Below are 24,683 nucleotides of genomic sequence, written 5' to 3' on the forward strand. Positions count from 1 at the left end.
CTCTGTCACTATATCAGTCGCTGTTTGTTCCAGACCCTGTATTAGTTTTGAAATGCTCCGTGGTGCTGCCAACACACACTATCGGATGGTCATGCGAGAGAACTGGAATCTTTTCTGCGCTTTGGCAAAAAGAAAGAAAAGACATCATTGTAGGTGCTTTAGGTAATGTGGCAACACATTTATTTCTTCGTTGGCAGCGGTGCATGTCAGAAGATGCAAACTTGTGTTTAGTGGTTACTGCATGCTACCATTTAGTGCGTAGTTATGCCACATTGTCGGCTTAACAAGGTTTTAGTGTAGCAAGAAAAAGAAGCATATAAAGATGATGGGAACTTATTCTGTGCTTATTAAAGGCTCGCTGCAGGCCAACAGCTTTCCCATAGAAAGCCTGAACAGACAGGCAACATGAATATAAATAAACCTACCAAGCTATGCTATAACATCTTTAACAGTGGGGGACAAACAAACAAGCTCCAAGACAGAGCAGAAGCTCAAGAAATCTATATCCTGTCACTGGAAGGCAATGAACCAGGTGACACAGAGTGATACATATGAGCCTAGGTATATGAGCTTTGAGGACAGCATCTGCTTTCTACAAAAATGCCATCGTGAGAGCACCTGACCTAACTGTCCTTAAACGTTATGTGGTCCATGCCACGTAACATCGGTGAGATGCAACACAAAAAAGGTTGCCAATCACTGAAACATGCACAAAGATGTCAGAAACATAGATATGGATGTAGCCGTAACTAATAAAATGGCTGTCGTAGCCTAGCCCTCCATCAAAGATGACACAAGAACTGCGAAGATCCTCCAAGGGGAACCTACTCCCAGAAAGTTGGAGAGAATAGACATCCAAAGCAACATTTACAGAAAAATTAACTGGGGCTGAGCCTCCCACATGACTTTAAATGTTTGTGGACTAACATAGGGCTTTCGCGGCAAGTGGGCCTCAGAAGACATAAAGAGCCAGTAAGAAAGGTTAATAATAACAATTGATGGGGTTTAACGCCCCAAAACCACGGTATGATTATGAGAAATGTCGTAGTGGAGTAGTGAAATTTTGACCACCTGGGGTTCTTTAACGCACATGGGCATTTTCGCCTCCATCGAAAATGCGACCGCCGTGGCCAGGATGCGATCTCGCGACCTGCGGGTCAGCAGTTGAGCACCATAACCACTGGACCACTGCGGCGGGTCACAGTCAGAAAGGTCAGGACACTGACACACAAGCTGTTTTTACTTTGCACTGAATTCCAGGCCACACCAAAACGCCAGGAAATGAGTAAATGAGTGGACACAAAAAGGCCACATAGGAGAAACTAGTGGTCAAGCCTACAAAAGCCCTAACCCCAAAGGTACATCAATAATAGAGACCATACACCTGCCTGGCAAAGCTACACAATGAAGACTAGTACCACCATCATCAGTAACACATACAGGTAAAAGTGCAATGCAAGGCCGTACTGCAAAGCCTGAATTCTGCTAGAATATGGACAAGCAGAAAGAGAACAGGCATGTCCCTCACTCCTGCAAGATCAGCGCTCTAATGCAACTGTCTCACCAAAGAGGTCAAGTATATAAAGCTTCCTTGTGCCTCACAGACAATTCCAGGTGCAGCAGTGGGGCACAAGCTGGTTCTTTTGACCTGTGCATGATTGCTTAGAGCTCACAAGGCATCAAGAGAAATGTGTTATGAAGCTTCCTGCACTATTAAGGGCAGCAAATTTTCAGCAATGGATACGGCCTTGTGGAAGACCTAAGTACAGAAAATGGCCATTACATTAAATTATGGAATGGGCTGCTGATGTGCACTTTTAATTGCACCGCATGCCTAGAATCCCATCCAATTTTCCTTCCACCTTAAATGATAACTATAATGACGAGAATGTCATACCTGTATGTAAAAAATATAGACGAGCCTACTTATAACAAACCTGATGGTCGCTCTGATTGTGTTAAATTTGAAGTTTATTGTGGATTTCCCATATTACCGACAAAAATAAAAAGCCAATTATGAGCACAGTTTATTTATTTTAAAAGTCTGCTATATGCATCTGCATTTTCGAAGCGCATCCCCTATTATGGCATTTTCTAGCCTCTTCAGGGCAGTCAAATGCTCCTCTCCAAGGTGTTTGCTGCCGAAAAACTGTTTTAGGGATGCAATGTAATTGTTGTTGAAGTGCTAGTGGAAACTAGTGGCAAGTCAGCATCCTCAACATCCTTGTTGGCGTATTTTCGTATACAATGACTTCATCAGAGCACAGTTCTGCTATCTCGGCATCATCAATTGCACCCACAAGGTTGTTGAAAGCAATATCTTGTCTTGTCAATTGCGCATCAATGAAACATTATCACAGCTGCACTCATGTCAGATCACAAGGCCATTCAACAACCTTGTACAATGTTCCATGGCCAATAAACCTCACCTTATGGAAGCACTTCACAATGCCCTCCACAGTTTGCTCAATTAAAGCAGCCTTAAAGGGACACTAAATTGAAACAATGAGTAGGTTTAGATTGATAAATTGCAACTCTGAGAACTCTAATGCTGCTCATTCCACCACCATGTGTTTGTTAATAGAGGAGAAAATCAAGGTCAACATTTCATTTTTAAATTTCGCGACAAAACCTTCACGCATGACATCATGGATTTCAAAACATATTTTTCGTATTTTGGCAACATTGGCTCAACAAAATTTCCTGAAATTTGGTATGTTAAGTCTATGGCCCTTTGAGAGGACAATGCACTTCATTTTTACTAATTAGAAACTACGTAGGACCTAGCAGACACCGTCAAAATCTATGACGTCACAGTGTTTGGTGTGGGAATTTCAAGGTGGTGTCGCCACCCACAATTTCTTTTTGCATGTTTTCTCACTAACTAATCTTCTTGTCGCGGCAAGCACGGTGATTTTGGAATTGTCAAAGAGTAATTTACTAACATGAGAAGAATCGTTCTTCTCTTTAGTGTCCCTTTATGTATTTCCACAGCAATGAACAAACCAATCTGAAAGGCTACTTCGGCATCTGCTCGATCTCAAGTACTATCAGCATCTGCTGAATTAAGAGCCAACAGGACATCTTGAGTGCATGAATGATGCCAGCAGCTGAATCTTGGATGTTGCATTCAGTGGCAGAAATAGTATGGTCACCATAGTCATAGAAAACTGCACGTGGCATCCAGCAGTTGTCGAACACGAGTAGGAGCATACTGTTTTGCTTCATCATGTCCTGGTAGACTTCAACCAGCCACTAAACGAACAATCTGCAAGTCATCCAGGCCTTTGTGTTGTGGCTGTAGCACACTGAAACATAATTACGAAAGAACTGCAGCTTGTCAGACTTCAAGATGACAAATAGCAGTTACCGATCCCTGCAATTAGTGTTTGTGCACAGCTTACTGTGTCTGCCACCAGCACAAGTGTCTCTTTTAGAGGCATGGGCCTTTGATGGCAACACCCGATAGAAGAGTGCAGTTTTGTTGGCATTGCATACGTCCCGCTGAGCTCGTAAAGCTGAGCATCATTGGAACATTTTCAAAGAATTGTGTGCCAAAGTCCTTGATGTCCGCCGAGGCTGCTTCACAGGTGACAGTTTTGAACTTTAAACTGGTGTTTATTCCATGTTCCATGTTTAACTTTAAAACATGTGTAGCCACCTATTGCCCAGTCTGAAATCAGGAAAGTCCAAGGGGGAAGCAAAGCTTCTTGTATACTGAAACAAGCAACAAAAAGTTTTACTAAGTTTTTACCAAAGCTTCTTGTCTTGCAAAGTGTCGGCAATCTACTGAAGGGAATATTTTGGGACCAAGCAACAGAGAACCACTTAAGCAACGAATCTTGAAAATCTGCAGTCACTTTCCAAAGGCACTTCCTTGTCGTTGGGTCAGCATTAATACTTGAACATATTCTCTTCTCCTTGTCTTTGGCTATTGTCGAAATGTTTGACATTGAGAGGCCGTATTTCTTCACCCCTTAGGCATACCTTTCTTTGCTGTGACATCGACAGCCTTTCCTTTTGCAGTCAAAGCCGAACACAGTGCACAGCCTAACGTCACACTAGGTGGACTTCCAACTCTTAGAATACTGTGATGAAGCCGTCTTGGAGCCTCCAATTCTCCTCAAAATTGTAAAGATTGTGGGGATGCTCGCATCCCCTGAGAAGTTATTTTCATTGCATGGAGCCCATGTGTTCTGTAGGCCAGCTTCCCAGTGGGACACCTCTCAAGACGAAATCAGTGTAAGCTGCAGCCGTGCAAAAGATGGCACCAGTGTTCCCGCGGTGGTGCCACCCGACGGTGAAGAGACGGGGGACAGCATCCTCACTGATACCCTCCCACGCAAGTTGGAAAGTAGAGGAATGAGGCAAGGTTATGTGTCATAAAGCTGGGAAACTCTCTTCGATCGCTGTACCTGCAGAAAGTGCGCAGTTGTAAACGAGATGGTCGAGTTTATGAAACCTCTAAGTTCATTCTCACCAAGCTGTGAAACCACAGTTAGAGACACAGTGCTATTGCCGTAATGCATATTTCGAAAGGCATAGGAACAACATTCTCATTCGTAAGAACTGAACATTCAGTATAACTGTGACCATTAAACGACTCAACTGTACGTAACAACATTTTGACCACCAGCATAAAAAGGAATTTTTCGTCTTTCGGTGCATGAGCCACTGAATTAAAGTTAAAAAAAAACAATGTGATTCAACAGTCCAACTAGACTACTACCATTTCTGGCAACTGTCCACAAGACTTCACTGTTTTGCATATGGAGTTTGACAAACCTGCTCAGATGATGTAGCACACTCCACAACACGCTGTGCACAAAATGTAGATACAGGATGAAGTGACATCCGAAGCAGGATACCCGAAATGTAGTCGTCCCATAATTTAGTAAAAGACTTGGCAGAGCAACGCTTGAGCAGTTCCTCCACAGTGAATGAGGCACTTGGGTCCATAAATGCAGGCGGTAATGACCTAGAAGTGAGACAGCAGGCTGGTCAGCATCCTCCTTTAAGTTGCACTACAATGTGTCGCTGGAATCACAACAATAATAATACCTTGCTAGCATGCACACAGAATGGCATTATGATATACGAGCTTGTCAAGGAATCAGTATAGCAAGCTTTTGTGATTCACTTTATTTTTGCAGCGAAGTGCAGTTCAACCAGCTTAAGGAGCCACTAAATATTAACCCTTTGTGGTTTCATCTATATTTTTCACATGATATCAGAAAATATGCCTGCGGAATATCTAAATAACGTGCTTAGAAACAGTATGATGCAATTTTCACCAAAATATGACTAAGTTTACTAGAAAAAAGTGAGATGTATGTGTCACATTGACTCATGACGTGTCTGAAAAAGTGGGACAACACCTGTCCCATTGTCTCATGAGTGCACCAAGCAGTAATTCTTTCACCAAGTTTCTTGCAAAAAAAGGCTCGAAGCAAGTGGTACAGAGGGGCACTTCAGAAGCTGTGTAAAAAGAAAATTCTGGCACAACTTATTTCCAGCTGTGGTACACAATGTGGTTTGTCATGTTACAAATGACGAAGTTGCTATTAGAAAAGCCCAATCCTTGAATGCAGCTGAACTTAGCATTTTCCTTTAATGTCCTTTTAAACATCTTCACTACCACAATGTGAAATATGCAATTTTTCCATCCTTCTACCTTTGCTACAGAGGAGTCAGCTAGAAGAGTACATCACAGTCACTTTTAGAATCTGTTAAGGACTAAACACCTCAACAGCATACTGCTGTCAGTCGCATTTATCTACACTTAACATTGAAACGCATTTTGTGGGATCGTGATGATGTGCAAACATGAAAACCTCCTGCAGCCTCGCAAATCATGAAATTTGAAGGAAACTGAACCACAAAATGCCTGCAAGTGAATTTTTTGTAAGGCTAGTGTAGCAAAAAAAATGTTTGAACTTGCATTTTTCCATGTAAATACCTGAATGAGAGTCGTAAAGAAAAATTCATCTCACAGATGGAACTGTTTCCCCTTTTTGTAGGGAGGACCTCTCTTTCTCCCTTTCAATTTTTTTAATCAGTCATATTTTGGCTGCTGCATCAGTTTTATGCAAATCTTGCAACATTTAAGATTGTTTAAAACTTGAAGATTATTGATAATCATTACTATCTGCTTTGACTTCCCTTCAAACCGAAAATTGATATTTTGATAGACATACAAATACAAATCACACACACGTCAACTTTCTTGAAATAATGCTAAACTGCAACTCTGCACGCTGTATTGTACAAAATGGTTAATTTCCTTAACATTTCTTTAAACAAAGTAGTATCTAAAGAATGGCAAGAACACAATGTCAAGCAAGCACATCTGCATGAAACAGTAGTAATCAAAGAGGCGTGTGAATTCTTTACAGAAGTTAGACAATAAGCTTTGACACATTGTTCCTCTGATATTGCCAGATTCTTAAAGGGATACTAAAGGCAAGTAACAATTCAGCCCAAATTGATAGACTAATACTTCAGATTGTCTGCCACATTAATATTATCAACCACAGTGCTTTAGTAGTCGAGATATTGAAGTAGTAAATGTAGGACACAAAATAAAACTACAGTGGGACATTCTGGTATGAGCACAATGACGTAGCGCACCCTCAGTATAATTCTGTCGTTGGTACTCGACTACTCATAATAAGAAGATTGTCAAACTGCATTACCATACAGCATAAAATGCTAGCTATGCATTTGTATTTGATTCTTGGAAGAACATACTTCTGAAACTACCATAGATGATGCACAAACGTGCTTACCAGCGATAGTTTCTTCTCAATAATAGCTGCCAATCTCAAAGACAATGCTTCTGGGTACTGAGAGTGCCACATTCAGTAGCAGGAGAAAGAAACACATGTTTCATGAAACACATGCAGAAACACGTTTCATGAAACACATGCAGGTGAAAAAACACAGGAGAAAGAAACACAAAGACCGCTGTGTTGAAATTAAACACCATCTCTTGACAACAATGGGGGTGATGTGGGTAATCGAAAAGTTTTGTCGTCTTCACACTCCCCATTCACTAGCTTCGGTAAAATTCAGCGATTCACTGGCTTTGCTCAATTGTGAGACTCGCTCTAACAGCAAGTAGCAGAAAATAGTGCATATGCGTGACATTTCTGGCTAGTTTTCTGACCATGCTTTTGTGTTTTAAGCACATTTTGGACAAAAAACCATAGTGCTGCCTCACGGGCAGTAAAGGTGCATGTGACAACATTCTCCCATCTTGGGCACTGATGACTTGAATTGTGTCGGGGTACTTGCACCCTTCAAGGGCAACTTTCCTGGAAATTATTTTTTCCCACATGAAACCAGCACTTCAGAGTTTCTGGCATGGTATTTGAACAATGCACGTCAACTTAATGTTTGCCTTTAACCCTTTCAGACGCCACCTATGAAGAACTGTCTGTAAATGTGTCAAATCGATACAATGAAGGAAAGAAGTGTTAATTTCAAGGGCTCGTTTTCTTTGTTATACACAATATTAATGAGAACTAACAGACAATAATGCCAGGGAAAGTATAGGGGATGTTTTTAGTAATAAATGTAAGGTAATTGTGAAGAAAGAAAAGTGGACGAAAAGATAGCTTGCCGCGGGCAGGGACCGAACCTGCGACCTTCGAATAACGCGTCCGATGCTCTACCAACTGAGCTACCGCGGCGGCCATCCCCCCGTCCACTTTATAGGGTATATGTGTGAATTTAAACGTGGGAGCGTCAGTCAGCGCCGCCAGTAGCCATGACGGTGAGTGTGGAACACTCTTTTTCTGCCTGTTGGCGTCACGTAGCACGTGAACTTATTACGAGCTGGCAGCTGACCAATAATCCCTCGCATACTACCTGAAAGCATCAAGTCTGCCAGAACGAGACCCTCGCTATGAATGAAGGAAAGAAGTGTTAATTTCAAGGGCTCGTTTTCTTTGTTATACACAATATTAATGAGAACTAACAGAACTGAGAACTGTTAGTTCTCATTAATATTGTGTATAACAAAGAAAACGAGCCCTTGAAATTAACACTTCTTTCCTTCATTCATAGCGAGGGTCTCGTTCTGGCAGACTTGATGCTTTCAGGTAGTATGCGAGGGATTATTGGTCAGCTGCCAGCTCGTAATAAGTTCACGTGCTACGTGACGCCAACAGGCAGAAAAAGAGTGTTCCACACTCACCGTCATGGCTACTGGCGGCGCTGACTGACGCTCCCACGTTTAAATTCACACATATACCCTATAAAGTGGACGGGGGGATGGCCGCCACGGTAGCTCAGTTGGTAGAGCATCGGACGCGTTATTCGAAGGTCGCAGGTTCGGTCCCTGCCCGCGGCAAGCTATCTTTTCGTCCACTTTTCTTTCTTCACAATTACCTTACATTTATTACTAAAAACATCCCCTATACTTTCCCTGGCATTATTGTCTGTTAGTTCTCATTAATATTGTGTATAACAAAGAAAACGAGCCCTTGAAATTAACACTTCTTTCTTTCATTCATAGCGAGGGTCTCGTTCTGGCAGACTTGATGCTTTCAGGTAGTATGCGAGGGATTATTGGTCAGCTGCCAGCTCGTAATAAGTTCACGTGCTACGTGACGCCAACAGGCAGAAAAAGAGTGTTCCACACTCACCGTCATGGCTACTGGCGGCGCTGACTGACGCTCCCACGTTTAAATTCACACATATACCCTATAAAGTGGACGGGGGGATGGCCGCCACGGTAGCTCAGTTGGTAGAGCATCGGACGCGTTATTCGAAGGTCGCAGGTTCGGTCCCTGCCCGCGGCAAGCTATCTTTTCGTCCACTTTTCTTTCTTCACAATTACCTTACATTTATTACTAAAAACATCCCCTATACTTTCCCTGGCATTATTGTCTGTTAGTTCTCATTAAAATCGATACAATGTTATTTCAAGACGCTCGATATTATATTGCAACAAAAAATAATGTCATACAGTAGACTCTCGATAATTCAAACTCTGATCATTTAAACTTTCAGTTAATTCAAACAAATCACAAATATTTGGTTGCACTATGTTTTCAATGTATTTTAAAGCTGCTTAATTCAAACTGCTTCACTGCACAAATTCGGTTAATTCAAACTTTTTGCTTGTCCATGTCTGGAAATATCTGCTGCCTTTGTAGCTTCTAGCTGAACATTCACATTTTGCTGTTACTAACAGGCGCAAATAAAGCTGATTGCCTGCCTACGAAACGGCCAAACTAGCCGAACCTTGTGCACCAATAATCTCGTGCTGACCGAGGGAAAAAAAAACTGTACAGTCTGGCCTTGATCTATTACGTGCCAAACACTTCTTAAAGTCACTTTCTCTGCAGTATGCCATGTGAGAAAGCGTCCTAAGAATTAGATGGGGCTAGCAACTGTCATAGAACGCAACTCATTTTGTCCCTTAATTACACACTCGTGCGTGCCTTGTATAATATCAAGTACCAGTATTATCACTGATGTCTAAAAATTTTGTGGCCATCATGCAGAGCAGCCTATGATGTTGCTGCGGCACTGAGGAACAATAGACATCGCAGTGTTAGTTGGTGTGTTGCCCTGAGTCATATTTATGAGACCTTCTGATAATTCAAACTTCTGATAATTCAAATAAAATCCTGAGGTCCCCTCAAGTTTGAATTATCGAGAGTCTACTGTAATATCTTCAATTATGTGTGTTATGGCAATAATTCCTAATTACTATGTAATTAAATATAGCTATTTATTCTGAAGCCATTCATGCTCTGTTTCTGCATAAATAGAATAGAATCACATGCTAGAAATATATTGCAAATTCGTTTCCGGTTATGTCTATGCTGAGCAAAGAAAAATTATACGTTTGACATGGGTCGCGGGGAGCAGCATGTCGAACGACTCGCCGAATATGGCAGTGCCTTCAGCAAAGTGATCATATGCAACAGTGCACTGCAAAATGAATTAAATGAAGACAAAATTATTATGCAGGGGGTTCATTTCAGCCAAAGCTCAATGTATCTTGGTTTTTGCTTGCCCCTTGTTGACACAAATAGCAAAAACAAGTGGTGTACACAATTGTGTACATAGCATCTCATAGGGTTCATGTCCCTTCAAAGCATGTCTGCAGGTCCGAGGATCTCGGCTCCTGCAGACAATAGTGCTCACTGTAAACGTATCAGCCCATATAGTGAAATGTTGTATATAAAGCAAAAGCAGATGTATCTGGCAGCAAAAAAGCAAAGTAAACTACTCTCTGTGAAACATTTTCTGCCTTAACTTGCTCTCACAGAAACGAAAAACCAAAATATTTCGAGAATGGCAGCACACATCACAATTAATTTGCAAAATCTGGGCTGCGATTTTGTAGCAATTCACCACATTTAATGCCATAGCTATGAGTAGTGCTGGCTAACACTCCCATGGTTACACTTAAATAACTACGCAAGAAAACTGGCAGGGGAAAGGCTGCTGCCATAGCACACAGGTGTTGTGAGACTATTTGTGGGTTTATGTGTAATCACACATGAATTGACAACGCGTATTTACGCATGCGACCATATGTGTCATGTCAAGGTTGTGGGTTCGGTCCACACAGGAGGCAAGCTCTTTTACAGCAGAGCTGTAATGCTCGAGGTTTGCCGTGTGTCGTAGATAGAAAATTATCATCATCATGAACAGGCAAGCCAACGCTTCGTCCTCTTCTTCATGTTCGCCATCTTCCTCTTCTGCTTCGCTCCCAGAGAACGTGCACCGATTTGTCCGGCATGGGATGCAATAACTCTGACCAGCAAGAGAACGAGTACGGAGAGAGAGAAAGAAGAGAAATTCTTGGCAAAAAAAATTACTTGCCAAGGTGAGAATCGAACCTGCGTACTCACAATCCGAAGACGAGCATGCTAACCACTCGGCTATCCAGGCACGCTAGCAGAGCATAGCATAGCCTTGTACAGTATAGTATAACAAGGAGGTGGAAAAGGGAAATAAGGGCGAGGGGGAGGAAAGAAAAAGTAAAGAGAGAGAGAGAAAGAAAAACAGAGGAATAGATACAAAGAAAGGGAAGAAAGAGAGAAAAAGATAGGAGAGACAACAACTACAGAGAGAGAAACAAAGAAAGAGAAAAACGGAGAGAAAGAAAGGGAAAAAAGAAAGAAAAAGATAGAAAGACAGAGAAAGAAATAGAGTGAAAGAGGTAGAAAGAAAAAGACAGAAAGGCAGAGAAAGAAATAGACATAGAGAGAGAAAGATAAAGAAACAGACACAAAAAAAGATAGAGAGATAAGAGACCAAGCATAGCCATGTATAGAACTATAGTACAGCAAGGGGTAAGAAAGAGAGAGAGGAGAGGGTAAAAGCCAAGCCAGGACCAGCTATGTGCCCACCAGCTCTGCTGTGACCCAGCCTTGCATGACTTAGTGCAAGCTGCGCTAATTTTTTTCATCACTTTCATTCCCTTTTACCTAACTATTATACTTCAATTAAACACTACACTCTTCGGTTTAAGTACGCTTAAATTAAATGCCAACACTCAGCCCATCCATGTAACAAGTCCAGTAATGACAGGGCCTACTCAACAAACCACCAAACCTTTAAAGCTTTAAAGTTAACCTATTTAAATACTAATTTTTTCTGCACACCATTGAAGACTGAAATCGTTTGGCTCCATGACAACTACATCTGCATTATCATACTTCTTGCATCTTTTGTAACCTTGTGTTTTGTTCATCAAGAATATAATAATTGTTGGGGTTTTACATCCCAAAACCATGATATGATTATGAGAGATGCTGTAGTGGGGGGGGGGGGCACAATCCAACTGTATAAAATTAAACGAAGCCACAAGTGTTCTTGCAGTGAATGCAGTAAAGCCAATGTGGAATAACAAAATACATACCTTTCATCACTTGGTGACTGAGAGAAAACAGCACTGGCAATGTGCTTCACAAATCTAGATAGCAATTTTGGATTCTTTAATTGCAATATCATAATCAAGGCTTGCAGGAGCATAGATGCTACATTGTTAGTCATGATATCTGCAAGATAAAGCAATAATGATCATCTTCTAATGGAAGCACATAAGTAAAATAGCAAGCAGGAAATATCTTGATCATACATGGTTCACTGACTGTAGCAAGATAGAAAGCTACGTGATTTGGTTCAAATTCATGGTGGAAAACATAGCAAAACTTTAACATGTACCTACAGAAGAAAACAAAGGCAGAAAGTTGGTCTGTTCTCTTGCCTTTATGTGTTAAATTCATACAATTTTTCCACCATTACTTTGAAATGACTCAACCAGCTTTGTTCTCTTCTGTCTGCACTGGTTAGAAGTCACACAATTTTTTCACTACGAATTGCAGTTCATTGAGCTCAAAAATGCCAGCCCGCCACATTATTTAGCAGATCATTTCAGATGCTCAACAAAGCTAGTTCAAAGCACAGTCGATGGCAATCACAAGTGTTTATGCAAGGCTGAAAGAACGTCTGTTCCGAGCACAAATATCATCAAAGTGCCGTTGTATTGATTCCTAATGCTGAAATCTGCGCAATCAACTGTCTACTGATCTGATGGTGTTTATTGGTGCAAGGACCATTTTCTACTCAAAGAAATGAACAATAAGTTGCATGGTGCTACATTAGGAAGGCACGTCTTGGATTCTAGTTGAGACAGGTCAAGATGCTCCTGGTTCACTGTGTTTTTGACAAGATGAGTCTGTCAATACTCACTTTTTCCATGGAAGTATTCCCATTTTCAAAGTAATTTGGACAAAGAGAGCATGCCCACTGTCATTTTGCTTCTACTGCATAGCTGGCTGCACAATGTCATTGTTCGAAAGCCACATTTAATGAATTCTTTGTACTTTTACTACACATACAGCAGCACTTTTTTCACCGCTATAAGGTAACACTTATTTCGTCTTTGTGTTCTACTATGCAGCACTCAAATAGTACTGCACTTCTGCAATCACGCGAACAATGCTTTGCAGAAACAACTGCAATAGCCTTCGAGCCATCCTTCTAAAATTTCAAAGAGGCTTGCAGGTGCATTAGAATGCACAGTTCAAATAAGGTTGCTCAAACCAGAATATGCACAACACTACATTGCAGTACAACATGGTTTATCTGCTACCGGATTTGCTGGCACAGGCAAGTTGTCTCTGTTGCTCCTTGCTGTGCATTCACAGTGCCAGATGTGCCACAGTGAGTTTATGCTTAACACTGGCACAGCATGCTCTTACTATCAAACTTTTAACTAAAGAGACCTTTACCTTGTTTCAAGATTGCTTACACTATTATGCATCTACCACCATAACAAATGGCTACCACAACAATCACAGCAGGTGACAGTGCTTATATACAAAATGCACTTACCTAACATGTCAAACTCTGTTTTTATTGTTTCGACATATATCCCAAAGAGTTCGTCATACTCTTCAGGAACATCAACAACTTCAATGGTTTTTTTCTGTTGCTCTATAGCTAAGCAGGAAACAAAGGAAAGCCAAAGCAAAATGCATTGCATTAGTCGTATTGCACTTTTGACAGCACACTGGGCCCACCACAACATCTAAAACAAATTTCAGATCACATTCAAAGCAGAACAGCATTTACCGTAAAATGCTGAGCAAGCGCTCCCCTATGGTGAAGGATAATCTGACCAGATTTCGGGGGGTAGGGGAGGGGGCGCTTGCTCGGTCCCGGACCGAAATTCAAGATGGCGGCGGGAGAGCCGCTAAAAATAAAAAATGCCCATACATGTTTCTAATGAAATGCTTTATTTATTTACTGTTCTTATTCCCCCTCAACACTATCAAACCATTGATGCAGCGACCGGTTCGACCAATATACGACCGGCCACATGACAACGGAATTTCATCAACAACATTAGATACGCATTCAGTGCACTCATTTTTGTGGTTCTTTTTACACAAGCGATGCTCGTCTTGAAAAAAAAGTGGCCGCATAGGAGGAGGGGGGGGGGGGCGCTTGCTCGGTCACTGGCGCTTATTTCAGATCTCCCGAAAAAGGGAGAGGGGCGCTTGCTCGAGTGGGGGCGCTTGCTCGGCATTTTATGGTATATAAGATAGTAATATTCGTTGGTTTACCTTGAGTATTGCAAGATAGTCAATAACATAACCAGGAATAGAACAGCAATCGTTTTAATTAAAGAAGGGTGCTCGATGGAAGGATCCCCTAAACAGTGGGTCAATTTTTATGAAATTTTTAAGAATGTCCTAATGCAATTAATACTTTGGCATTACTTTCTTATAATAGAAATAAATTTATGCTGATCAGAGCAAATTAGTGTGATATCTTAGGAAAATCGCTATTACAAAAATAAAAGATAAATTCATTCTTTACGCTTAGGTAGTACGGGTTAAGAGTAGCTTTTTTTTTTGTACAGGTTAGGGGTAGCACCCCACTTTGAGCCTTTTTTCTTGTTTTCTGGTGGAAGTTACATTCCATGACCTTCTTGTCATCAATTACAGAAATCTGAATTTTGTTTCTTCATTTTATGAATGCTTCCAACTCTGAATTAGTGCACATAGTTTTCCTTTTTCCCAGGACATTAGCCTCTAAACGAGCTCAAAAGGAGGCTCTTGGGTGTAGTTTGGGTCAATAGCATTCCTAGGGGCTTAGTTTGACTGAAATATGCTAATCTTGCTTTCTCACCTTCAAAAATAGTTTAAACTGCTGAGAATACTATTTTATTTTCAGGGCAGTATTGACTGATCCAAGGCTCCTGCATAAGTTGTGTCTGATTCAACGCAACATGACTCACTAGTAAATGATCCGAACTTTCACCTTTCTTTACCTTTCTTATTGGTATTGGAGCTGCCAAATGCCATTTAGATATGTTCATGACATGCTTGTTTTAGTTGCTCCATTCCAGACTCATACTCCAACTTCTCAAGTACTCTCTCGATGCTGCATGCATTGTCAATAAATTATACACCTAGTAAAGCCAAGGCTCTTGCCAAGGTCTGCATCATTATAAGAGATACAAATTTAGCTTTCGGGCATCTCTTCCATATTAAAGCACTGAATGACTAAGTATATCCTTTCAGTGTCTGTAGGCAGGAACAATGTGTAAGGAGCTCAGACTTACTAAGCACATTGTACAGAGGCACAACTGTATTTTATATGTCTGCTGTAGGCTGGAGGCATTCAAAGATGATAAAAAACTCGCAGAAATAATTGTAGCAATAATGTTATAACAAGTGCTGACCCCAGTAAAAACAATGCTCAGCATTGTGGGGTGTCGCATGACATAAAATCTTTGTTCAGAGAGAGACATAAAGAGATCCCCCTAATCCAAGCTTAAGTATCAATTTTCCAGCCTATCTGAATACATCGTAATGAATTCACCGGTGAACTTAGCAAGTTGTACCATGTGATTCACATAAAAAAAATTTAGTGTTAGAATAAGACAAAGATGAAGGGACCAAATGCATATATTGAGTTCTTTCCCTTGCTCCTTGCCTCATTCTGGTGGTAAATCTCTGTTTTCCCATTTTAATTTTCCTATGAATTCTGTACTCTCAACAGGTCTTTTACAGCAAATGAACAAAAATCTTCCTAGCACATGCATTCAAATTGTTTTCCATTCTGATGTGACATTATGAAAATGGGAGCAATAAGCCCTTATGGTAGCAAGGATGTATGCTACCATAATGTGAAAAAAAAGCACTTCTTTCGGCAAGTTGGTAATCCATTTCAAAAGCTAGCAGCGCAGAAACGACAAAGAAAAAGAAGAAGAACTAACATGACAAATGCAGTGCTGACTTACAAGTGAAGTTTATAGCAGAAATGCGAGAGGATACAAAGAGCATGTGACATAAGAGACCAACAAAGAACGCAAATAGCAAAAATGACAAAAATGATACCTGATTATCGCATATATCATTTGTCCTGGTCATGCGCATGAGTGGCACACTAATGCAGTTTGTACCCAATCTATCAATCTCAGCTGCTTCAATTATTTCCAGTGTTAACTAGGATCCACTTCACCCCACCACCTGGCACTTATCAAATAGGGGTTTGCAATCTGGCTTTTGCATGCCTCTACAACGCATGCGCGGCCCCCTGGCGGTGACTCCGCGAAACGATCTGTGCGGCGCCGTCGCAGACGCACAATGCCTCTCTTCTCACCGCGGTATTGGCGTAGTGTTGGCATATGCAGGCAGCACAACAAACACATTTATCTATATATCTGGTTCCTGTTAGCGCGATGCCGGGAACATGTGCCGCTTATGGATGCACTTCCCTAGGCGTGCCCAGCAGCAACATTCGTATTTCCGCTTTCCATCAGTGAAACGTGATCGTCAGCGTCGTGAAGCATGGATCAGGGCTGTCAGGCGCCAAAATGAAGACGGCAGTCCGTGGCAGCCTTCGGATAGTGCACGACTGTGCGAAAAACACTTTGTTAAAGGTATGTGTGCTAATTATTGCTATAATTTAGGTGGCGTACGCGAAGAACATGCCACGTTTTCTGCAGGACGTGGAACAAGTGTGCGCTTTGTGTCCGGCTCGTCGTACAGCAGTTCAGTAGCGACGAAGCTTTCGCTACGACAACAGCAAAGTGCGGCTAAGAGCCCCTAGGTTCGCTTCAGTTTCAACATAACTACGCTGTTGTTTACTTTGGCATCGTAAAAATGGTCGCCGTAAGTCCTCCGCTTGAACATAATGAATGCCAAAGAGTGCAATTTCGTCGCCTGTCATTCACTGAAGTTCAGTGGTTCATTTCTGTCGTCGAAGCACATTCGCTGTTCAGCGAGAAAGAAAAAAAGATCCATGTATTTTGGCTGTTGACGTGACTGCCGTGCACCGATTCATAAATCTTGGGCCGTTTTGCTTGTGTTAGTGAAGTTTCAACGTGCTTGCTTTTTTCTGGTCACCTTAGTGCGATGTTCACGGATTTTGCAGGTTCACCGTCCAACTTGCTCAGGCAGCCCGATTTCGTGCCATCACTGTTTGTCTACACCGATGATTTTAAGAATAATGATGCCTTTCAGCGTTATTCACGCACGGCAGCGCGAACAAGAAAAGGCACGAAACCGCCAAAGCAGAGGCCCGGTAGTTCATATGATTAGTACGAATGACACAATAAACAAAAATTATATTGACCCGGCTGGGCAGAGGCAGCGGCATGCCAGTACGCCTCCTGTGGTTTTCCTCACGACTGCATGCACGATGTAGTAGCCACCCTTCATTGAAGGGAGGCAAATACTTCTCAGAAGTCAGTATGTGGACGTGGCAGTCAACTCACTGAACATGAGGTTGCGCACATACCCTTCATCGCAGAACTTCTGTCCTTTTGTGGTTTGCCGGGAGCACTGCCAACCACTTGCCGCCATGAAAGCATTCAACTGCTTTTTGCTCAGCACTTTCATTGATACCGGCGTTTTCGTCCATCGATTGGTCACGGAAAAGAAGCTGCCGGGTATGTAAATACTCCCAGGGGCCTCCATGCCTCAACACAACGCTCAGACAGGGCCTCTCAGCACATGTGCCGCAGCAATAAAGCTTTGTGCTACGCAGCAGCACTGGTGGCAGCGGTGGCAGTAGCAGCAGACGTGCACCCCGACGCCGCACAGTTTGTTTTTGGTAGTGTCTGCAAGAGGGCGCCACACAGACATGCAAAAGGCGGATTTGCAATGTCACACATGCTGCAGTGAAGGGCTAAGTACCCACTATTGATTTGGCAAACATTGTTGCTGTGTTCACAGCAAATTGCCATTCACGCATCTGCTTTTGCCCAACATACTGTTGTTATTTTTCTTTTTTCAAACTGTGTGTCGTGGCGTGTTACACGATTTGAAAAAGTTGCTAAATGTGTTGATGTGCATGTCGTATTTAGCGCTCCCCAAAAGCTATCCTGGCTTTCCATTAAAACCGCATTGTTCAAGAAGAGAGAACCTGGGTGCCAGGAAAAGCACTGCCACCGATACATTGAATGTGCAGGGTGTGTGTGACCTACAGCCTCCCATTAACCTGAGCCAATATAAACAAAGTGCAAAATATTACCTGAAATGTAAAATCATCAGTTCCAAACTATTTTACCAAGCTTCACTTCACGGGTCATCAACACAATTTGTCATAATAAAGAGGATAACTTAGATATGAGACATCTTTCAAACAAAGCTGATCACACTTCATTACATCAACTTCCTCCAACATCAGTGGCATTTTCTCAGCTCATTGCACTCTACGGTTGTGTTTCGTCCTGCCAACTGAGCACCAAGTTCTCTAGTGACACAAGTGCACTCTGCTTACAGTCCCTCTAAATTAAAGTTCTCACATATCTCAAAGTTGGTTCATGCTCATTTGTTTAGTGGTAATGGCAGCCTCAATGTGAAAATGCATTACTAAGAGTAGGGCCATAACCAGGGAGTGAGGGGGAGGGGAAGGGGTGCAAAACAGTGACAGTCAGTCACCTACTGCATGCAATAATTAAGCGGCCATTGCTTCGTTCTTTTTTTCCTTCATCAACATGTGTGCACTCAAGCACAATAAAATATGATCACTACAATAAGAAGTAACAGACAAATACGTCTTGCTATATACCTTAAATAAGACACTAACATGCAGCAACTAAGTGACACTCATTGGCCATAGCTGTTTGTAATGTGATAAAAGTCATCACAGTCACTCTAGTTACAATTTAGAAATCTTAATAATGGCTCTCAGGCAAGATGATCTTTTCCTTGCTGTAACTGTTCTTTAAAGACACTTATAATCAATATCAAAGTCCTCGAAAGAGCTTTTGAAAAGTCCTTGGATTCCCACATTCTTAAAAGACACCTGCAGATTTTGTGCCCTGTTCCACCATGCCAGAAAACAAGAGGTGTTGGCAACATTGACAGAGATAAGCTATATGTATTGCCATATGTCATACAAAAACAAAACCAACCATAAAAGTTTAACTAATTTCTAAGTATGTACATGGTGCAACCAGTCTACAGGTGTCTCATGTTCATAAATAACTTGGCTGCAGCCAGGGGTGTGCATTGGCAGCCAGATAAGCACAGCAGGGCTATGCACTTCATACTGTTTATTATCACTGAATTCAATAGTTGTTCTCACTAAGTGAAACTAATTAATGTAAAAAAATAATCTTCCGACTAGCAGTAGTTTGTTTCTATATGAAAAGATACCAGAGAAAAGAAAAAGTCAGCATACCTGTTTTCTGCCTCTTTTTACTTGTTTGCGGTCGTGAAAGATGTTTTTCCACGTAACATCCTCCCAAAACTTGAACAACGCTGCGGATTACGTGTGTAGGCACTCCGCTGAAGACAAACTCTTTTATATTTTCCAAGCAGAAGCGTCCTACAGCAAGTACCCAAGATACAACCTGAAAACAAGAACTCCCAAAACTCACTGCAATGTTTTCTAAAGATTATACTATACTCATAGTTAATGAAAACAGGAATTCACTAGACAGTCAAGGTAAGAGCAGTACAGAAAGCTATGTGGGCTAAAACAGGAATTTAGCAAAAAAAGAAAAAAAGAAATGTAGGTGATCAGGATGGGATTCTTCCTCATGAGGTTTAAGAGCCACACAAACTATGGCTTCCTTAAGAGGTAGCCACAGAGGACCTAATCTTTTATCTTTAACGTCTTTCTGCCAAAAAGTTGGCATAGCAGTCCCAGAACAAGGACAATTATATCATGAGAAGGGATCACTTATTACTGTCAAGCAAAGCTAGTAGTCAAATGTGGCATACGGGAGCAAGTATTTGGTAGGACATCATGGTTCTCGTTGGTGCTATTTCCCCTCTCACCTGTCCTTGCCCAAGTCAATTTTGCACTGACAACACAGTCATCGTGTAGCTTTCAAAGTCTGTGATACCAAGGCAGCACTGCTAGAAGGACTCAAGCCTCTTGTGATCTTGCAACTTCTCTACTGGACCAAGATATGTGCTATGGAACCAGTGAATATGGAAGTAACAAGTGGCAGAACATATTTCCATATGACTATCCATGTTTTGCAGGTATACTGCATGTGCATGGTGAGCCTGATTTAGTAGTACATTGTCAAAAATGAAAAGAGAGATAATGGGGCAAAACAAAGAAACAGTTGCATCAGTAAGAAGAATTACCGCGCCTGTTTACACTTCCAAACCATGGAAATAATGGTGCCGGGGAGCCATAGAAGCTGCATTTTCATTACAGCACAAGAGTGTAAGATCAGCCTGCTTTAAAGGGCCCCTCATCAGGTGACATAACGAATTTTAGTTAGATATTGGAAGTTGTTGGGAGCCCAATAAAGAGCATTATGCCACAAGAATTTTTCTAATCGGTCTGTTAGAAGCTGAGAAAAACAATAATTTGTAGCGGCGCGAAACCATGATGTGAGGAGGTGAGCTGCAGACCCTTGCCGCTGGCCCCGTGTAGCCTTTGCAAGCCAAATCCCCTTCCCTGCCCTCTTCGGCACGCGAGCGGGAGGATCACATAACCCGTACGCATGAACGCGTCATGCGCACACAATATGTCATGAGCGCATGACGTGCCCGAACCAGACCGAGCCACCGAGACGCGAGCGGTGTTGTGGCGGCGTTCTTTGCGCTTCATCTCTGCAAGTTATGCCAAATGCGCCCTCACCGATCACTTGGCTTTCAACCTATTACTGAGCACGAAAGGTGTGACGTTTGTACGGACGCAAGACTAGCGGTGTGCCGCATGAACATTCAGTTAGACGCGGGAGGATAAATGAGCCTAAGGAGCGCTGGAACGCGGTAGAAAATTAGTTTCGTTGTAAGGGGTGGCGTTTGCATGATGCGCAAAGCGCAAGAACACGAACGCGTGTGAAACGGAGGTAGATTAGTCTCAAATCTCGCTGCGATTCAGCAGTAAAAATTAAAAAAGAAAACGCACACACTCTGTTTGAGTGTTTCATTATTGCTCTCAAGTTTTATTGATCCATTCAAGCAACAAATTACACAAACTACATGTCGTGTCAAATAATTATCGCAGTGTCACGTGCTACTGTTGGCGACGTCAGAGCACAGCAGCCTACGTAGAGGAGCAACGTCACAGCACTACCATCTACGTAGGGCCATTCCACCATGTACGTCATCCCCTCAATCTCTGGGCGCGCGGCCGCGAGAAGAAGGGCAAGCAGCGTTCAGCTTGAAATTTGACTCACTTACGCGGCGCATAGCGTTGCAAATTTTGGCAGACGTGATCGTGAACACCCAGTGCATGCGTTGCGCTCGTCAGCTCAAAATTGTCAAGCCTGGTGAGGGGCCCTTTAAAGGGGTACTGACATGAAAATTTTCAGTTGTCGTTTTCTTGCATCAACTGAAAGGCCAAGCCCTCAAGAGCCTAGAAAATGTACTGCTAAGCATGACTGCACCCTGAAAAAGTAATTACAGAATGTTTTTAAAAGCTAGTTTCAGTTCCTACTGTACCCTGACGCCACAACACGGTATGAGCCTCTGGTCACATGCTCGCGCAAGATATCGCGACGTTTCCACGGCTGCTCTGCACCATTGCTCCGTTGGTGATGCGCAAGCGGCCATTTCGAATGTTTTGGTGATGCACAAGTGGCCATTTTGGAAGCACTGGTACCTGACATCATCACAACTAGCCAGATTGCTGCGTGCAGTCACCAGAATTAGTACTGTAGCCTGACATCAAGCTATTTCGATGTCAGTAGGTGTGCCATGGGAAAATTCACTTTAATATCAAAATCAAATATCTTATCAGCATTTGCTGAGTTTCACACTTTTTCAGAGCCATCTCTTTATACAGGACACTTGTATGGCAGAGTAAACTCACCTTCGAAAAATGGTGTCCCTTTAATGAATGAGCCACATGGCTATATGATGAGGCAATAGCATTTTGTTTTTATAAAGACACTAAATAGCAAGACCAAATTAGTTTAGACAAGCATTTCAACTCGTTCCCTTTATCAGGCCAAAGTGTATTGAGTAACAATGAGGAACACAAAGAACAAAATTTCATTTTTTAATTTGATTCCAAGGACAGTTTCCAAAACCTCAGAATTAAAGGCACTGCTATTTTCTTTTATTAGAAATACTTTGTCAAAGGAAAAGTCAAATCTTACTAGGTTGGGTTTTTTATCTTCTTTTAATATTGAATGCAGTTCCTTACACATAAACAATTATATAGACTCAAGCAGATGCTTCAAAAATTTGTGGCATTCCAAAGAGCTGGTGCAGGAATTTCAAGGCAGTGTCATTACTTCCTTTTCAGTTATGCACCTATTTTGGCATAGCAAGCCTATTTTCAAGGCAAAAGTGGTGACCACTTCACTAGTGCTGAAATATAACTTATTAATACAGCTCACGATTTCTCTTTGGTGCCTTTTAAGGGCAATAATAAGCACTCATAAAAGAAAGTGGTAATGTTTACCAGAGGCTCCCACAATTATCTTTCACAATCTGATCTCAAATAAATGTTCGCCATCTCATGTGGTCACGGGCACCACCTTATTACCAATGCTGTCAAGAGGCTGCTCCATACATTTCCCAAATTTGTCACACCACCCTGCAACATCCAACTAGTGGTCTAAGTGCACCAACAGGACTCCCATGCTTTTAATGTATGTGCATGCTAAGTAAAGTAAATATGTCGACATCTTGTAGTGTGGCCAACGCTCTATCAAGGGGGCTTGTCTTTGTCAGGGCAGCAAATGCATTCCTTAGCTGTGATTTTTTGTGTGCCTAGCTAACTTTCCCCTACCAAGAATGAGGCAGGAGAAAGAAAATGGTGGCATGGCAGTGTGACATTTCACTTTTTCTATTTCCCCTAATAATGACCCAACTTGAAATATTATTTCCATAAAACACTTCCTAAACAGTATATCTTCCAGTGTATAAAAAATTTTCCAATGGATCCGAGGAGGGGCCCTTTAGGTGCAAATGAAAGCAAGGCCAAGTAGTTAATGAATTTCGATTATATTAGCAGCACTCATTATAGTGCATGTAGTAAATTTGATATAACAATGAATATACCTTGTCATGGCAGGTTGCCGGCCTAGTCACAAGTGCATTGTCAATGTCTTGCAAGCTGTCTTGAGAAGTATCCAAACGTTTTTTGCCTTCTACAGCCCTTTTCTTTGCAGCATTAATGTGATGTCTACTGCTCGCATCAGTATACTCACACGCTCCCTCTATTCAGTATACTGGAAGGCAAAACAATAAATGAGTCACATTATTAACACAAACAAATAATTCAAGACAAATGCCAAAGAAATAAGGTCTGGACTCCCTTAGGATGCACTTTTAACCGCCCAATCCCACAACTAATGCCTCTGCCCTAGTATATCTGCCTAACAATGCAGCATAATTCAATGACCCTGCTTTTATTTTCAAGACATGCACAACATAGAGTGAGAGAGAGAGAGAACATTTATTTACACCCGTCGAGAATGACGGGGGAGGGGGATGAACGGGGGCAGAGGCCAAAACATACAGTGAGATATATGTTTGACTTACAGCGGAGGGTGACTGTAGATATTTTAATGAAGCCTCAAGCAGGGTCTGTATCACATAGGCCCCAATGTGATGAGTGCACATCAAATGAACATTGTCCAAGAATGAGGACATGAAACGGGTCAGTACACTGATGCTTCTTGTATTACTCAGTAGCATTTGCATGCAATGGCTTGTCGAGTCATCACACGAGAGCTGCACCTCTTTTCCACAGGTCTGTTCTGCCACATTTTCCAAGAAGAGAGCTAGTGATGGGGAGAGAACCACAAAATTCACACACTGGATTAAATATATATACACACTCATATTTTTTTTTAGATTATAATACTACCATATTTGATGAAGTGATTCAGGACATGTTAGTGAAAATGGGATTTGAAGATACCAATCCCATTTTCTGATTGGTCTTACTAGAGCCTTATTGGTCCTATAAAAGACCAGTAAGGCTCCATAATTAGGGTTATTTTGACTGCACTTGCTGAAGGTGACATGCGCATTACTGCAGAAACCAAACAGTGAGAGCATGCCTTAGTGCATGTCCAATGCCTAAACAAATCCATAACAGCAGGTACACAGATATATTCTGCTAGGCTGATACAGCTAAGGCAGGTGATGTCATTCTATGTACTAAACCTTTATCTATTGCTATCACATGTTGCATTTTAAATGTGGTCTTTTGGGCCCTGTAAAAGTGCCATTTTGTGGCTTTTAGCCCAGGAGCCCATCCATAATGTTTTTATTCCATCCTGGTAAATAAAGAGAACTGAATACACGAAGGCCTTCCAGATAGAGGCAGAAGGGGTTCCACTGGGGTGAGCCTATCCTCAAAAAAACTCCATTCACCCTTCCGAGATTGCAGACACATGCGGCAGTAACAGTATGTGTTTCACACCTGAAAAGAATTTTCGAGGTTAGAAAAATACCAAATATGTCCCACAACATTTTACTATCTCCCATGACACTGAGAGGGTCAGAACTGTGTTGTTGTACTCAGTGGAGCTGAACATTGAAAGGTTAGTTCTTATGAACCTTATTTATCTTTTACGAAAGTAATGTAGCTTTTAACCTGTTTAACGGCATTGAGCCTGATAATAATGAGGCTGCCTCAGGGGCACCAGGTATGACCCGAAGTTCAAATACACTATAGTCATAGACATCTATCGTGTATTCCTTATTTCACTCGCCATGGTGGTCTAGTGGTTATGGTGCTCGACTGCTGACCCG

The 24,683-nt window shown here is 41.8% G+C and overlaps 1 protein-coding gene across 1 annotated transcript in view; it reads right to left on the reverse strand.

The window, feature by feature from the left end:
• LOC119382047 (nucleolar protein 9) overlaps positions 1–23,153 on the reverse strand; it is a 31,608-nt gene extending 8,455 nt beyond the window's left edge. Inside the window, exons 1-5 of the mRNA XM_037649786.2 lie at positions 22,980–23,153; positions 19,180–19,351; positions 13,369–13,476; positions 11,891–12,029; positions 4,786–4,978 (exon numbers count right to left, since the gene is read on the reverse strand). Coding sequence (XP_037505714.2) covers positions 4,786–4,978; positions 11,891–12,029; positions 13,369–13,375 — 339 coding nt within the window. The 5' untranslated portion in view covers positions 13,376–13,476; positions 19,180–19,351; positions 22,980–23,153. The remainder of the gene's footprint in view (positions 1–4,785; positions 4,979–11,890; positions 12,030–13,368; positions 13,477–19,179; positions 19,352–22,979) is intronic.
• Between the last annotated feature and the right edge of the window lie 1,530 nt (positions 23,154–24,683).

This window comes from Rhipicephalus sanguineus, chromosome 1 (assembly GCF_013339695.2).
Source record: "Rhipicephalus sanguineus isolate Rsan-2018 chromosome 1, BIME_Rsan_1.4, whole genome shotgun sequence".
In the NCBI taxonomy this organism is placed as follows: domain Eukaryota; kingdom Metazoa; phylum Arthropoda; class Arachnida; order Ixodida; family Ixodidae; genus Rhipicephalus; species Rhipicephalus sanguineus.